The 18,934-nt window shown below is 34.8% G+C and overlaps 1 protein-coding gene across 3 annotated transcripts in view; it reads right to left on the bottom strand.

The window, feature by feature from the left end:
- ATP7A (ATPase copper transporting alpha) overlaps positions 1–18,934 on the bottom strand; it is a 151,834-nt gene that overhangs the window by 40,145 nt on the left and 92,755 nt on the right. For all 3 annotated transcript variants that reach the window (XM_087859794.1, XM_087859793.1, XM_087859795.1), the window contains exons 5-10: positions 12,231–12,434; positions 9,050–9,213; positions 5,112–5,273; positions 2,992–3,068; positions 2,384–2,609; positions 1,065–1,298 (exon numbers count right to left, since the gene is read on the bottom strand). In XM_087859794.1, coding sequence (XP_087715920.1) covers positions 1,065–1,298; positions 2,384–2,609; positions 2,992–3,068; positions 5,112–5,273; positions 9,050–9,213; positions 12,231–12,434 — 1,067 coding nt within the window. The remainder of the gene's footprint in view (positions 1–1,064; positions 1,299–2,383; positions 2,610–2,991; positions 3,069–5,111; positions 5,274–9,049; positions 9,214–12,230; positions 12,435–18,934) is intronic.

The following is an 18,934-nucleotide window of genomic DNA, read 5'->3' on the forward strand; positions in this document are numbered from 1 at the left end:
ACCTAAAATAAAGATATCATACTTAACATTTGCCAAAAAGATAGCTTTAGGAATATTAATTACTTCAAATTAGAAAATGTTTCACTTCAAAAATACAAAGTATACAAAATATAAAATGTATTATAATTAACAAGAAAAACATCAGGAACTCAGGTACATGAGCAAAGGACATCATCAGGCAATTTGTTTAAGAAGAAATAAAATACCTCGTGTGTAGAAAAATGTTTATTCCGGCTATTAATGGAAGAAATGCAAACAAAAGCAACTCTATGATACCACTTAATGCCTACTAACTTAGCAAGAACTTATACAGGAGTTAATGCTGATGAAGGTGTAGCAAAACTACTTCACTAACATATTCTTACTGACAAAAGAATGTTACAACTCGTTGCATGAGCCATAAAAAGACTTATGCCCTTTACTCATACACTTTGTAATTTATCCTAAGATATTAATTGAACAGAAATTACTATTAAACACAAATAAGTTTAATACAGGATTATCTAAAATTTAAACTTGGAAACAATCTAATTGAGAACAAAACCAAAATGGTTTAGTGAGTTATAGCACAATGATTTGACAGAATATTATTTAGAAAATACCAAATATTTCTACCTGGACTGCAAAAATGGGGGAAAAACTTCCTAGTGTTAAGGATAAACTAGTATGTATACAATGTTAGCCACTCTAAAATATAAAGGTATATAGAAGAGAATTAGAAAGTAATTTCCATTATAGCAAGGGATTATGGGTGAATATCTTTTCCATCATTATTTTAAATCTTGTGGTCGCATCAATTTTTCCATTAATAATGTGATATAAATAAGTACTTAGCAAATGTCTCTCTCTTAAAATAAACATGGATATACTATACTATCGACAGTATTAATTACATAAATTTGGTAAATCTTCTAAAGGAATATTTAACTTAAATAACGTTACCAAAACAGAAGTATTTCTTTTGTCAATTATATAAATCAATGCATATTTCCAATAATTGGTCTAGAAAATAGGATCACTTGTCCATCCAAGATTTTAACAAACGTCACCCTCTCTTACTTTACCTTTGCTATATGCTCCAGCCACCGGCCTAGTGCAATAAACACAAATAGCATAGGAGGTGTGTCAAAGAAAGTAATTGGGTTTACTTTGGCTCTTTCATACATCGCAACCAGAAGAATAACCAAAGAGTAGGCAAATGCAATGGTGGTTGCCAGCACAATCAGTACATCCATATTTGCAGTTTTATGCTTCAGGGCTTTGTAGGCCTGGATGTAGAAGTACCAGCCTCCAAAAAACTGCAATATAGAAACAATAATTATTGCTTTTTAAAAAAATGCTGAAATTCACATTCATAGCTCAGCAACAAAGATACAGTCCCAATGTTAATTTCCTTTTGCTTTTATCTAATCCATAAACACTAAGGAAAGATTTTAGGCTGAAACAATAATGTTTGCATTTTAGCAGGTATGTGTGTGTTGAGATTCAAACTGCTGCAGACCTTGGCAGCTGTTCTCTATGATCCAATGGATATTCCATAATATAAAGAAAGTCAGATGATTCCTGGATTTTTCTTTTAGATGCTAGCAAACACAAGAACTAAGAAAACAATTACATTCTTTTGACAACGGTTTTTTAATATAAAACTCAGCTCCCCTGACTAAAATTCAACCCAAGTGGTATATATCACAAGCGACTGGAACTGCTGGCTGTTTTCATTGGTAAACATAACTGAAAAGCTTATTTTTAATTAGTAGAGAGAAACATACTAAGATGTTCTTAAAATCATCATTGCCTTTTATAAGGATCAGAAAAAGGAATAGATTTATTAGATGAAGTGTTCCATAGTAAAAGTTTATCTGAAAAGAAGAGCTGAAAACATACAAAAAGTAATGTATTTCAGTACCAGGGAGAAATAATTAAAATAATAACATAATATTATGATTATTACCATCATTTTATGTTATATAAGTTAATAATTAAAATATATTTATAAATATACTTAATATAGTAACCATAATATAATTACTTTTAATATATTTAATATAGAATATTAAATACAAATATAAATAAAATATAATCTATTTTATTATTATAACTTTAAACATAAAGTTATACACAACAGCAGATATGAATGCTAAATTCATATCTAAGCATGAATTGAACTCTTTTTCTCTGCTTTGTTGTTAAACAATATCCTTAGGAGTTAAGTGGAATTTATTATCTACTTTAACCACTCAGTTTAAGATTACTTTTATAAAGCATTTAGCATAAAGTGACCGAACTTCTGGCTAATATCTGTTTTGCAATTGAAAATAGCCTTGCCTGTCACATTTTGTTATTTTTCATTATTAACATATATACTTGCTAACATTTCACTTGCCTGTACAGGTACACACAATAGAAAGGATAGCAAATTCATAATGGACAATCCTGGCAGGATCTGGCGCTCCAGGAACATGGAAGAATGAATGTTGGTCATTTCTTCTTGACTCATGTTCTTATTATGGTGAAGAGCTGCAAGATGGTGATCCATAACCATCATATATATCATCAGCCCCATTACAGGAATACAGAAAAAGAGGCTCACAAGGAAGGACCGTCTCCACCTTACGTAGAAAAGAAAAATCCTTTTAGTAAGTGGCTGATGGTTAAAGAGTCTATGTACTACAGGGAAACAGAAATTGTGACCACTCCACCCAATATAAGGATGACACTGTAAAACCCGACATGTCAACAGGATGTTAAACTTGTAACAAAGGGGCACCTGGGTGGCCCGGTTGGTTAAACACCCAACTCTTGATTTTGGCTCAAGTCATGATCTCAGAGTCATGAGATTGCCCTGCGTCAGGCTCTGTGCTGAGTGTGGAGCCTGCTTAAGATTCTCTCATCCTCTTCCTCTGCCTCTTCCTCATTCTTCCTCTCTCTTAAAAAAAAATTTGTAACAAAGCATCAAAATCTGTTTTTCATTGACACACCAAAAGCACTTACTGTCTTATTTCTCGTTTATGGTCCAGGTGGCTTGCTGATCGATCCTTCTTGACCAAAGAAGCTTCAAAACCTAAGCTCTAAGGAAATTTATGAGAAAACAATTATTTTATTGAATATAAAAATATTATATAGAGAAATTCAAAGACACGGTACTGTCATTAAAAACAATTCAACTCAACTACTGAGGGCAAGTCACTCTGGTGAGTGCAAAGATGAAGATATGCTCCCTTCTCTTAATTGCTTTTGTTTATAATCTTTCATCAAAGAAATGAATAGTTCCTTAACCTCTAGTTAATGTCTATCCTACTGTTCTCAAACTAATGATTCAACTCAAGTGCAGTTGTCCTCACTAAGATTCTTATTATATCAAAAAGTAGGCTAAAGCCTCCAATACGTAATTTTAGAAAAAAGCAGAATCCGTTACTTGGTCAGGCTGACAGTGTTTGATGACCTAATAAAGACAGAATTCAATAATAAAATCACAAATCTTACATTTAGACAAGCATCACCCACTGGTATTGATATACATTAATCACCTTTTTTTTTAATTTTAGCTTTGACATCTATCTATCCATCCATCCCCTGAACAAGTACAGAAAACTGAATAACACGCCACAGAAGTTAGCACCATATTAAATATATTATTCCAGTTTTTGCAGATGCAGTCTCTGCTCTTCTTCTATCAGAAAAAGAACATGAACAAAAATTTTCTGCAATAAAACGAAGTATTAAAGGAAACTACACATAAGTAAGACTCATATGCACATAGTAACATACACTATATTTTCAACTGCTCAGGAAAATGCTGTCATCTTATATTTGTTGGCAGTGTAGTACAGCACAGTGAAAAAAGCAAGCATGAGCTTTAGAGACAGAAAGAATAGGCTTGAGGTGCCTGGGTGGCTCAGTCAGTTAAGCATCTGCCTTCAGCTCAGGTCATGATCCTGGAGTCCCAGGATCGAGCCCCATGTCAGATTCCCAGGGAGTCTGCTTCTCCCTCTCCCTCCTCCTGCCTGCCCTCAATCTCTCTCTCTCAAATAAATAAATAAAATCTTTTTTAAAAAAAAGAAAGAAAGAATAGGCTCAAATCCCAGTTATGACACTTAATAGCTATGTGATTTTGGGCAAGTAACTTAACTTCTCCTAACCTGAGTTTCGTCATGTCCAAAATGAAGATGACAGCACTGTTGTGAGAATTATATTTAGAGTTGAAGCTTTGCAATCTTGGTAACTGGCTCATAGTAAATACTCAATAATGCTAGCTTCACATTAATGGTATTGTTATCCATACTAATAGGATCTTATCTGAACTATGAATAGGCTCCAATCATTAAAACTTTTAAAGCATTTTCACATGTACTACCACTTGATTTATTGAAGAACATGAGATAAGTTTGTGACAAATAAAAGGGTTTGGTCTTTTAAATTTCATACTTAAAAATACATCATTTGTAAGCAGAATCAGACCTATAAATAGAGAACAATCTGATGATTGCTAGAGGGGAGGTAGATGGGAGATGGGTGAAGTAGGTGAAAGGGAGTGGGAGATACAGGCTTCCAGTTATGGAATAAATAAGTCATGGGGAAAAAAGGCACAGCATAGGGAATATAGTCACTGGTATTGTAATAGTGTTGTATGATGATAGATGATAGCTACACTTGTGGTGAGCATAGTATAACTACTGAGTTGTTGAATCACTATGTTGTACACCTGAAACTAATATAACGTTGTGTCAACTATATACAAATTTTTAAAAATTACATTGTTTGCTTTGATCTAGGTACAATAAAGCATCTAGCATGACGCTTGTTTTCTTAATGATTACTCTTACAACAAATTGTACTTTACTGCCATTTTCTAATTATTTTTAAAGGATTTGTGGTTCCACCTACAGTCTACTCCTGATTAATAGTGCCAATACGCCTTTGCCTAACTCTTCCTGACAAAGACCAAGAAAAGAAAGGTTGTAAACACATTTATGTTAAATTTGAGACATGTTAATTGAGAGTAATCAAAGGGACCAGATCTTTTTCATTGTCTCTGATATAAACAAGAAGTGACTGAACAGAGTGCTGACTGAATAGGTAAGAACACAGAAATGCAAAATCTTACCACTTACTTCAACCATATGGATAATATCCCTGGGACCAATAATTTCTGGGTCATATTTAATATGTGCTTTGTTGGTTGCCAGGGCCACAGAGCAGTAGAAGATCCCTCTGTGTTTTGTGAGGATAGACTCTATTTTATGTACACAGGAGGCACACGTCATTCCTCTCACCTGTTAAAGACAAAGGTTTTGTTATTCAGAAATCTACTTTTTCCTCCATCAAACATGAATTGTAACATGGGATGAACACACAAGATCTTATCTGCACTATTTATATCCTTCAGATATGTTCATTAGAATGCTGTTTTTATATAAAATTACATTGAATAAAGATATGGTCCCAGCTGCAACAGGTTAAATAGAAGAGGATCTCAGTCTCCCTCTTCCTGTCACTACTAAGTAATAGAGGATTGGACATCTATCATTTCCTGTATTCAATGTCTTGTTTCCCTCTAGATTTTTTAGTCTTCAGTATTACTTTTACCAAAGGTTAATGGATGACAAAAGTGATATACCTTTGTCTAAAAATGTATTTTGCCTTACGTCTTCGGTGAGGTTCTAGTTCAGCTTGGTATTGAATTCTAAAACGGAATAGCAGAACTTCCAGAATGACCATGTGTGGAGTTCAGCAAATCCTTTCCCCCAAAAGCAAAAATAAAATTGAACAAAAGTTTCAAAAACAACCCTTTAAAGACTCTGGGAAGTGACTAAAGAGTATACGACAAATTACAAAGCTTTTATTCAAGAGTATCTACTGAAAGAGTATCAGTAATGGTGTAGTAAAGGTCTTTGAAAATTATCTCTTCCATAAAAGCAATGAGAAAACTGGCAAAAACTGTCAAAAACAACTTTTTTTTGAAATCTGGAAATTAAATAAAAGCTTTCAGCAATCCAGGAAGCATTTATTAAAGAAAATCAGATGGGGGCGCCTGGATGGCTCAATTGGTTAAGTGGCTGACTCTTGATTTCGGCTCAGGTCATGATCTCAGGGTCCTGGGAATGAGCCCCATGTTGGGCTCCTCCTTGCTCAGCAGGCAGTCTACTTGAGGATTCTCTCTCTCTCTCTCCCTCTGCCCCTCCCCCAACTTGCACTCTCTCTAAAATAAATAAATAAATCTTTTAAAAAAAGAATTAAAGGAAAATATAAGAATGCGATCTCACCAAATAAATAATGTCAATAAAGAGAGAGATTATTAAAAAGGCCCAATGGACAGTCTGGAATTGAAAAGTACCATAACTGAAATGAAAGCAGTACTTAGAGGGAAATGTGTAGCTGTAAATGTCAATATTAAAAAAATAAGAAAGATCTCAAATAAATAACCTAACCTTCCATGTTAAGATACTAGAAAAGAAGAGCAAACTAAACGTAAAGCAAGCAAAAGGAAGGAAATCAAAGATTAGAGTGGAAATTAATAGAACAGAGAATAGAGAAAAATCAACAAAACCAAAAATCGTTTTTCTGAAAAAACTGACAGAATTGACAAACTTTTGGCTAGACTGACCAAGGAAAAAAAGAAAGAAGACTCAAATGCTTAATATCAAGAATGAGGAGTGACTGCTAACAGGCAAGACGTTTCTTTTTTGGGTTAATGAAAATCTCTTAAAATTAGATATGGTGACAGTTGCACAGCTCTGAGGATATACACTGAATTGTACACCTTAAAAGGGCAAGTTTTGTGGTATGTGAATTATATTTCAATAAATCTATTAAGTTTTATTTATTTTTTAAAGATTTTATTTCATTTATTTGATAGAGCACCAGTACAAGCAGGGTGAGGGAGAGGGAGAGGGAGAAACAGACTCCCTGCTGAGCAGGGATCCTGATGTGGGGCTGGATCCCAGGACCCTGAGATCATGACCTGAGCCAAAGGCAGATGCTTAACCAACTGAGCCACCCAGGTGCCCCCTAAGTTTCAGAAGTCTTTAAAAACTAGGGGTGGCACAACTGGGCATCCCACTCTTGGCTTCGGCTCAGGTAGTGATCTCCAGGTAGTAAGACTGAGTCCCGTGTCAGGCTCTGCATTCAGCATGGCATCTGCTTGAGACTCTCTCCCTCTCCCTCTCTAAAATAAATAAATCTTTAAAAAAAAGTTAAAAAAAAATAAAAGTCCATGGGGGTGTCTGCCTGGATCAGTCGATGGAGCATATGACTCTTGATCTCAGGGCTGTGGGTTTAAGCTCCATGTTGGGTGTAGAAATTTGTTAAAAATAAAACCTTAAAATTTTTTTTCAAATATATAAATAAATAAAAATAAAAACCCACCCATTCTTTTTAATAGCTGCTTAGTATCCTACTATATGGATGTAATTTATGTATCTAGTCCCCAGTGATTAACATTTAGTTGTTTTATCTTTTGCTATAATAAAAAAATAAAAAAACACTATAATGCACATAGTATGTCATTTCATACATACACAACTCTGTCTGTTGGATAACCTCCTGTGAGTAGAACTTCTAAAGCAAAGGGAATGTGCAATTTTACTTTTGATAGACATTGCCAAACCCCCTGCTAAGAGCCTGTATCAACTGGCTCTCGACTAGCAATATATGAGAGATCACACAGTGTTAACAAAATTGTGTATTATCTTTACCAATCTAATAGATGAAAAAATGGCATTTCTTTTGTTTTGGTTTCATTTTTTTTATTATGTTATGTTAGTCACCATACAGTACATCCTTAGTTTTTGATGTAATGTTCCATGATTCATTATTTGCGTGTAACACCCAGTGCTCCATGCAATCCGAGCCCTCCTTAATACCCATCACCGGGCTAGCCCATCCCCCCACCCTCCTCCCCTCTGAAACCCTCAGTTTGTTTCCTGGAGTCCATAGGAAAAATGGTATTTCAATGCAGTTTTAATTTGCTTTATTCTTGTTACAAGTGAGGGTGAACATCTTTTCATATGTTTAAAGTGATAACATTTTGAATTTTCTGTGAATTTTCAGTACATATCCTTTACTATCTCTCTTCCAGGTTGTTGGTTCTTATTGATTTATAATATCTCTTCATATATTAAGAAAATTCACCTTCATCTATGGTAAGAAATAATTCAATTTACTTGTCTTTTGACTTTGTTTATGGTGTTTTCCTTCCAAAAAGAAATTTTTATGGACACGAATTTATCAATCTTTTCTTTTATAGGTTTTGTATGATACTTAGGCCATTTCCACTCAACTATTATTTTTTAAGTGATAGATTAGACGTTATTATTGGGAAAAGCTGGGTAGAAGCTTCATAGAAATTCTCTATTAGTTTTGCAACTTTGTGAGTCTAAAATTATTTACACAATGGATTAATAGACTTATGCATAGTAAAACAAATACAATAAAATGTTAATGGAGAATCTAGATGGTGGGTATAAGGGTGTCCACTGTACAATTCTTTTGATTTTCCTGATGTTTCAAGTTTTTATAATAAAATACTGGGGAAAGAGCTCTAAATATTTCTCCTACTAATTTCATGTTTTTTTACGTTCAAATTTTTGATTGAGCTGGAACTAATTTCAGTACAGTATTAAGTTTTTTGTTTTAATTGTTTAAGTTATACAAATAAAACGCAATTTGCTGGATTGGAGAAAATGGCCATTTTAAACCAATATGCCTTACACCTGGTTCTATGGCTTCATTTATAGTCTACAATGCATCTGAAATTTATTCTTTTCTTTGTTATTAGGTAGGAATCATACTATATTTTAAAAGCTGATTTTCATTTATTTATTCAAACCTAAATCTCCTTTTTTGGTTGTTAATAGAGAAATGATTATCTTTTACATTCCATGCTTAAAGGCCACCGTTAAGTCATATCTTTTCCTTCTACTTTCCAGTTTCCTTAATTTTCCTTTTATGTCTTATTTTCGCAACCCTTAAATATCTTTGGAACTATTTTCTGAATCCTCCCTAAGTTTTTCCCGGAAATTTTATCAATCACACAAAAATGATTACTTACAACAAGTTCCAAAACACCATCTCCTTCATCAGCATTTTCTATCATAGTGGCTCCAAATCCAAGCTCTCGGATGAACTCAGCTATCACTGGGGGTTGTATAACAGCAGGATTATACCTTACTTCTGCCTTGCCAGCCATCAGAGCCACAAGTACAGAATATATTCCTAGAACCATTGATAAGAAAAACAATTGAGATAACATCCTTATAAAAAGAGTAAAGTTATTAGCTTTTTTTCCTTTGTAAAAGGATTAAAATGAACCTAGAAAAATTTATAACTTAATTTTTATACAGTCTTGAACCCAAACCAAATAAAACTATTTGAAAGGGGGCCTTAATTTCTTCAACTTCTTATTATGGAAATTTTCAATTATATATACCCAAAAGAGAGAACAACATAAAAACTTGATAAAACCATTGCCCAGTTTCAACAATTATCAATAATACTGGGGCTGGGGGTACCTGGGTGGCTCAGTACGTTAGACAGCTAACTCTTGATTTCAGCTCAGGTCAAGATCTCAGGGGTCCTGAGATCGAGCCCCACATTGGGCTCCATGCTCAGTGGGGAGCCTGCTTAAGGATTCTCTCTCTCCCTCTCCCCCTCCCCCGTTCTCTCTCTCTCTCTCTCTTTAAATAAATAAATAAATCTCAAAAAAAAAAACCCTAATACTGGGGTTGATCTTGTTTCATCTATATTCCTATCCTCTTACTTCCTATACTCTACCCTGATTATTTTAAAGCAAAACCCAGATAATATATCATTTCATATGTAAATATTTAAATACATATCTCTGAAAGATAGACTCTTCTCTTAAAAAATACCCATTGTACCATTATCACACCTAAAATAATTCTTCAATATCACCAAATATCCAGGCAGAATTCACATTTCCAGAATTATCTTGTAATTGTTTATTAGTTTGCCTAACACAGTCTGTTTTCTTGAATTGGGATCCAGGTAAGACCCATGAATTGTGATAGGTTGAGGCCTTACCATGTAAATATAAAGCACTTGTAGAAACTAGTAAGACAGAGCTCTAGATAAAAGAACTCATGCACTTAAGGAAATCACTGCAGTCACAGCAAAGAATTTAAGAATGTACCAACAGGCACATTAAAACATAATCAAAACATAGTCATTTCTTACAATTACCAAATTTTACTGTCTGGCAGACACTAATATAAAGTGCTCTTATTCATAGGGGGAAAAAGTGCCATAGAACTTGTTAACAAAACAAAGGAGTTCATTTTATCACAGTCAACCTGTTCTCTAGCACAAGCCTTTTATTAACAACCACCCTACTTCTCAAGGCCAGCTATTGCTGTCATTGCCAGGAAGAAAATTAATTCTGCAGAGCAGAAGTGTCAGCTCTTTCGGGTAATCTATGCACTTGGTGGCTACCTGAAAAGGAATGGGGATCAACAGTCCATAGGTTAACTCTGCCGTTGGATAAAAGGAAAAAAAATAATATTAATGATAGTTTTTAATAAGAAAACAAAGTACCTATATAATCTAAGTTTTCTATATAAAATGCTTACATTCTGGGCTTTGTGGATACCAAATAATTCAGAGGATCAGTTCATAGGAAAGCGTCAGTAATAAGAGTAGGGTACAGAGAAAGCAGAAAAAATCTTTTTGCTTCATTTGGATGTAATCTATAGCCAAACAGAAATAGAAGGGAAAATTTGACTCTCAAAAATAGGTTTCATACTTATATAAATTATGGATAACTTTCTAAACTCTTAGTTCAAACTATAATTAAACTCTATTCATTTTTAGAAATATAATGCAAACTAAATGAAGAGATAACCAGTGTTACTTAGTTTTCTAAAAAGTGAATATAGTGACCCCAGTTAGGCCAATGGTATTCCTAACTGGGTAAAGAGGTGGTAAAGGGGATAGTAGGAAGCAACTTAAGAACCAAGCAACACAATGGATTTTTTTTTTAAAGATTCATGATTGGCACAGGCATTGCTTGTCTCGTGAAAAAGGCTGTTTCTGAATTGCCAAAAATAGTTGGTTCTAAAATTAAACAGGAACCTTACAAACTTCTTTTGCTTTCATTTGTTTGTAACCTCCCTCCTTTCCCCTTTTAATCATTCAAAGTGTAATATAAGCTTCAGCCTCAACTGCATTCTAATTAGATATAATGCAGACTGAAATGACATGCAAAAATGACACAATGCAGATATGGTAATAACTGAAGATGGCTCTGTATAACATACACTTTGTTATAATATTCTGACCTGTATATATAAGGTAAGGTGTGTGTGTGTGTGTGTGTGTGTGTGTGTGTGTGTGTATACACATGTGTATATATATCTATATATATATATATATATGGTAAATATAAGGCCTATGGACCCCAGGCCTGTATTATTATCATATACTTTGAGTTACTGCCCCACAATAGAGGGGATAAGCTGATACTAATCTTACTTATTTGGACCCTATGACTAAGGGCATGTATTATTTAAGACACTGGGGCTAGTACCAAACCTATGATTTCAGTCTCATTAAACATAACTGCATATCTCTACGGTTAACAAATCTATTATGCCACAGTATGAAGTCTATTAATATGAATGCAAACTTATAAGGTAAAACATTTGAGTATAACTGAATAAAAAAGTATGCTATAAATTTTCTATGATTTTATAACCTAGAGTTAACATTTATACACAATATTGAGTAACTTTTTAACATTTTTACTGCAAGCAAAGATCAGCGATCAAACTGTTGGAAGAGAATAATAGAATTCTAAACAAACTTGGTTTTGGTCTAGTTCTTGGTCCAGGTACAGCAATAATGAAACTTAGGAACTGCGGTCATTAGTTTTAAGCACAGCTTTATCAGAAAGTTTGTGTGTTTCCTAAAATCCATTGCAACCAAGGTCCATAGAGAATAGTAACTTCATATATTACCTTCTGCTATTTTTCTACAAATTTCATTGATATTAAAATGTGACCGTGAGGTAAACAAGATAGGAACTTGGGAACTAAGGGAACAAAACAGAAAAATTGGCTGTCAGAAAGTCAAGGTCGTCCTGCACATCACTCATATGCAAGACTTCACAAGGCCTTGGCAAGAACCACAAAAATGGTTATAAAACACCTAAGAGGACAAAAAAGACAGAGTACTCAAATCAATACACAAAATAACAGGCTCCAAGAGTGTCTCACCTTCTTCTCGTCTTAAATTCCGTTCAATGTTTGCTACACAGGAAGCACAAGTCATACCAGTGACCTGTATGTAACACTTAGATGAAGTCTTTGCCTCCACATCGTGAATTGGTGTCATCATTTTAGTATAAAATTCATTAGTTGAGGTCAAAAGCGGCATTTCCGATGAGGTCTGAGCTATTATTACCAATGGCTCATTTGTATCTGGTGGACAGGGAAAGATTCTTTTCATTTGAGGTATTCCTCAGCTGCATCCTCGTCATTCATCACAATCCACACCTCCAGGCACTGTTAATTCATTCCTTTAAAACCAGCATGGACCTAGATCTCTCAGCACTGCTTTTTACACTTTCTAGAAAGTGACTTCAATTTTCAATACTGCCCATCCCAGTTCTCTAGAAAATCTGAACTAACTGAGTAAACAAAACTTTGGTTGTACCAAGTTCTTCTAGCTATTTTCTCTATTGCAAACCCCAGGTAGAGAGTAGTTTGTTGATGGATAGATAGCTCATGTTTTTATAATGAATTTTTATCATCATGTTAATGATTTGCGTACTGGCATTAAACCAATTCATGATATAGTAAGGAGAACAAAAAGCAATTTATAAAACAGCATTGCAGTATGATATCATTTAAAAATGTTTCCTGTAGGAGTGCCTAGGTGGTTCAGTCGGTTAAGTGTCTGCCTTCGGCTCAGGTCATGCTCCTGGGGTCCTGGGATTGAGCCCCATGTTGGACTCTCTGCTCAGTGGGGAGCTTGCTTCTTCCTCTCCCTTCGCCCCACCCCCACCACTTGGGCTCTCTGTCTCTCTCTCACTCTCTCTCGTGTGCACTCTCTCAAAATCTAATATATATATATATATATAAATTTTAAAAATTGTGTATATGTATATATGAGACCACTTATAAGAAAGTCAAGATATTAATGGTGGCTATCTCTGAGGAATGAGGTTAAGGCAGGAATAGAAAGACAGATGAACACATTTTCTCTATAGGCACTTCTGTATTGTTTGAATTTTAAACACTAATATATAGTACTTTTTTACATTAAAATGTCTTTGTGGACAACAGAAGAAAAGACAAGGAGTAAGCCAGCAGTAATCTTTGTTCTGTGCAAAGGACTATTTGGGGGGGGTGCCTGGGCGGCTCAGTCAGTTAAGGGTCCGACTCTTGATTTTGGCTCAGGTCATGATCTCAGGGTCGTGAGATTGAGCCCCAAGTCAGGCTCCACGCTGGGCATGGAGCCTGCCTAAGATTTTCTTTCCACTTCTACCTCTACCCCTCCCCCCTGTCACGTGCACATGGGCACATGCTCTAAAAATATATAAAATAACATAAAAGAAAAGGAATATTTGGAAAATCTCTCCAGAGAATGTTTATGCACTATGGAACAATGGGGAGCTCCTACAATCCAGAAGTTCCCCTGCAGTCTCAGAAAAAACTGCCATTCTGTTTTAGTTTATCCACTGCAGTATTAATCACCTCCAAGAAGGGAGAAGTTATCCTCTCTAGCACATCCATGCACTTGCAAAGCTAAAGATTTTACACTCCCCTGCAGAGATAAGGAGGAAAAGAAGTGATGTGGAAATTTTCAGGCACCTAACTTGTTCTTTCTTCCCCTTGGGCAAAAAAACTCATTCAGGTCTATTTGGCTAACCCACAGAGGAATCCCTGCATCAGAGCTGGTTTTCAGGATGCTAAAGAGGGCATCTTTTGCAGAAACTTTAACAAAAGCCCAACCATTTAACTCATAAATAATGATCTAGACTTCCCAAATCAGTGTAATAGCTCTTAAATTTTAATGCACATACAACAACCTGGGGGATTTTGTTAAAATGCAGATTCTGGTTCAGGACTTTTAGATGGGCCCTGAGATTCTGCATTTCCACCACTCTTCCAGGTGATGGCACTACAGTCTGTCTGGGTTACAGCAAAAGACACTTTGATCACTATTGACTAGATACTCCCAATTCCAAAATTAGTCCATCTCTGATCTTAAGAAAATCAATTTAGAAAACTATACTTATTCATTCAGATTATGAGAGCATTATTTAGAAAACATGGTAAAATTTACCAAATACTACTATTATTGGAAGCTCATTTGCCCAAAGGAAATAGCTGTGGCTTTGAAAAAATACATTATTTAAATCCATCCAGGAGCTTACTTCATTCTCTCATAATTATTATTAGGACTTAATTTTGAACTTAGACACTGAAAAAAGTTTATACTGCTACTTACTTTAGGTCCTTTGCCAGTATTCAGTTATTTCAGGTACCAGAGATAACCCATAATACAATCTGCAATTTTCACACTCTGGAAGTACAGTGCTAAATTAAAATAAGTCATGGAGGTAGTCCCTTTTAGCTACCTTGGCATGACCTCTCAACAAAGATCCATAAAATCGCGCCCTTTACCCCAGTGAGTGTGGCAACTAGAAGAGCAAAAGCTTCCATCTTCCACAGAAGCAGTGCAGGTGTTAAAAAGCCACACTGAATTAAATGACTACTTTTCTTCAATTAGATTTTCTATAGGCTGTAGCAACACTACCTATGCTTAAGTGAATTCAAAAGGAAGGAAGGTTGACTTCCCTGCACTTGAGGCAACAATCAGAAAAGATTCCAGATTTTTAAAGAAAGGGTTTCCGATATCATCCTCAAAATTGGTGGGTTCAGTGTCTGAAGTAATATGAAGAATAAATAATCAGAAAATGGATTAAAAAGAATTAAAAACATCATTTCTGGAACATACTCTCAAATGATTCAGAAAAAGTTAGTGTGTGTGATCTGTGTGTGGGTGTGTGTCTGTCAACAGAGAGTATGATAAAACAAATGTGGTAAAATATTTAAAATAAGGGAATCTGAGAGAAATTGGTAAACAGGAATTCTTTGTATTACTCTTGTAGCTTTTCTAGAAGTTTGAAATTAAAAATAGAAAAAGTTACAAAAAAAGGAAAAGATTTTAAGTATTTTTTTCCTTAACTGGTTACTGAAGACTTAACTTCATATGTTATATATCTTTTTAAGAGAATGATGAGATTGACGTTCATGATAAAAAGTACCTCCCATTCAAGGATGGCGCAGTATTTGTAAATCAATCAACGTGATACATCACATCAACAACAAAAAAAGGAAAAAACCCATATGATAATTTCAATAGGTGCAGAAAAAGCATGACAAATTACAACATCCATTAATTATAAAAACCCTCAAAAAAGTAGGTCTTACAGGGAACATACCCCAACGTAATAAACGCTTTATATGAAAAAACCCACAGCTAACATCATACTCTATGGTGAAAACAGAGGTTTCCCCCTAAGATCAGGAACAAGACAAGGATGTCTGTTCTCACCACTTTTATTCAAGTACTGAAAGTCTTAGCCACAGCAATCAGACAACAAAAAGAAATAAAAGACATTCAAATGGCAAGGAAGAAATAAAACTTTCACTGTTTGCAGATGACATGATACTATATAGAAAACCCTAGAGTCCACCAAAAAACTACTAGAACTGATAAATGAATTCAGTAAGGTCACAGGATACAAAATCAAGGTGCAGAAATCTGTTGCATTTGTATACACCAATAATGAAGCAGCAGAAAAAGAAAAAGCAATTCCATTTACAATTGCATCAAAAATAGTAAAATAGCTAGGAATAAACTTAACTAAATAGGTAAAAGACCCATACTCTGAAAGCTATAAAACATTGATGAAAGAAACCGAAGAAAACACAAAGAAATGGAAAGATATTGCATGCTCATGGATTGGAAGAACAAATAATATTAAAACATCTATATTACACATTTAATATAAGCAATCTACATATTTAATGCAATCCCTACTGAAATAACAATAGCATTTTCCACAGCACTAAAACAAACAATCCTAAAATTTGTATAGAACCACAAAAAACCCTGAATAGCCAAAGTAATCTTGAAAAAGAAAAAGAAAACTGGAGGTATCGCAATACCAGACATCAAGTTATATTACAAAGCTGTAGTAATCAAAATAGTATAGTACTAGAACAAAAACAGACACATAGATCAATAGAATGAAATAGAAAGCCCAGAAATAAGCCCACAATTATATGGTCAAATAATCTTTGACAAAGGCAGCTAGAATATGCAATGAAATTTTTACATCCATGTTCATCAGGGATATTGGTCTGTAATTCTCCAAAAAAAGACACACAGATCAATGGAACAGAATAGAGACCCCAGAAATGGACCCTCAACTCCATGGTCAACTCATCTTCAACAAAGCAGGAAAGAATATCCTAATGGAAAAAATACAGTCTCTTCAACAAATGGTGTTGGGAAAACTAGACAGCCACATGCAGAAGAATGAAACTAGACCACTTTCCTATACCATGAACAAAAATAAATTCAAAATGGATTAAAGACCTAAATGTGAGACAGGAAAGCATCACAATCCTACAAAAGAACACAGATAGTAACTTCTTTGACACAGTCATAGAAACTTTTTTCTAGATATGCCTCCTGAGGCAAGGGAAACAAAAGAACAATAAACTATTGGGACTAAATCAAAATAAAAAGCTTCTGCACAGCGAAAGAACCAACAAAACTAAAAGGCAACCTATTGAATTGGAGGAGATATTTGCAAATGACATATCCAACAAAGGGTTAGGATCCAAAATATATAAAGAACTCATCAAATTCAACAACCAAAAACCAAATAATCCAATTTAAAAATGGGCAGAAGACCTGAACAAACATTTCTGCAAAGACAGAGATGGCCAACAGACAAAAAGATGCTCAACATTAGTGATCCTCAGGGAAATACAAATCAAAACTACAATGAGATATCACCTCATACCTGTCAGGATGGCTAAAATCAAAAACTCAAGAAACAGCAAGTTTTGGCAAGGAGGTGGAGGAAAAGGGACCCTCGCCCACTATTGGTGGGAATGCAAACTGGTGCAGTCACTGTGGAAAATATTATGGAGGGTCTTCAAAAAGTTAAAAATAGAACTACCCTCTGATCTGGCAATCACACTACTGGGTATTTACCCAAAGGTTACAAAAACACTAATTCAAAGGGATACATTCACCCCAATTTTTACAGCAGCATTATTTACAATAGCCAAATTATGGAAGCAGCCCAATTGTCCATCGATTGATGAATGGATAGAGAAAGTGTAGTGCATATATATACTTACACACACACACACACACACACACACACACACACACACACAGTGGAATATTATTTAGCCATAAAAAATGAAATCTTGCCATTCGCAATGACACAGATAGAGCTAGACAATAAGGGAAATAAGTCAGAGAAAGACAAACACCATATGAGTTCACTCATACGTGGAATTTAAGAACAAAACAAATGAACAAAGGGACAAAAAAGAGAGAAACAAATTAACAAAGAGATTCTTAATTATAGAGGATAAACAGATGGTTGCCAGAGGAAGAGTTTGGAGGATGGGTTAAATAGGTGATGGGGATTAAGGAGTGCACTTGTGATGAGTACTGGGTGGTGTAAGGAAGTGTCGAATCACTATATTGTACACCTGAAACTAATGTAAAACTGTATGTTAACTACACCGGAAATAAAATTAAAAAAAATAAAATTTAAAAAAGAATTCATCAATGAAGAGAAAAAGCACCTCATATATCTCTATCTCCTTTAACTTTTACAGCCTACCCAGGATTAGTACTTCATAAAGACAAATCATGTCAGCCCCTCTCTGTCTGGGAAGGAGTTATAGTGATAGGTTGTGAGGCCAGGATCAGCACTGACACTGAGATTCAGAAAATGGGCAGCCACCATTCTGATGGCATCTCAAACTCTGAATGATCTCTAGCAGAAATATAGAATGCGATCATTTGATATCAACCTTCTATCCCAATAATATGGGTCATTGTAGCCACAACCCTATCAATTCTTTTAGTGACGTTCACTGTGCCAAGGTTTTTTTTACCTATTCATCATGGCCATTAATGTGTTTGTTATGACCCCTAACAGATGTAGGGCACCTAACACGCTCCTGGTAATTATTTGTCGAACAATCAATTCCTGGGGCCCTTGACAATAGTTGGTGAAGGTAAAAGCCGTTGTTAAAAGTTACTGAACATGTTGCGTTCATGGATCCTGAGAACTAGGTAGATGATAGACATGGTACTAGACTATTAAGTACTCTTACTAGTCTGACCAAAATTTCTCCTATTGCTCAAATCCATCTTTGAAGCCATGTGAGATAGTTGGAAAGTTACTTTTACTCTGCTCACATCTGTGATATAAAAATTCTTAAATGTCATTTTAAATTATATTATTTAATATTACATTATCATTGCATTAAATAAACAATGTTCATATAGATTTAATTCAAAGAGTTTATTTATAGAGGTCACTGCAGCAAATTATTTATACCAGTGCTTCTCAAACTTTAATGTGCATATGAATTACCTAAAGAGCTTATTAAAATTAAAATGTAGATTTTTATTTAATGGGTATGCAGTAGGTCAGACAGTCTAGTTCTAAAAAGCTCCCAGTGATGGTGATGCTACTGCTGATCTGTGAACCATAATTTAAGCTGCAAAAATACAGACCCTAATGAATAGGATAAATTCCAATGAGGGGGGTCCAATCTGAAAGTCTGCGAGGTTCTTGCTTACAATAATACCAGATACCAGATTCGATTTTTAAAAAGTATTTCACTTTCATACTATATGTGGT

Source organism: Ursus americanus, chromosome X (genome assembly GCF_024610735.1).
Source record: "Ursus americanus isolate L20-20 chromosome X, mUrsAme1.1.p, whole genome shotgun sequence".
Classification (NCBI taxonomy): domain Eukaryota; kingdom Metazoa; phylum Chordata; class Mammalia; order Carnivora; family Ursidae; genus Ursus; species Ursus americanus.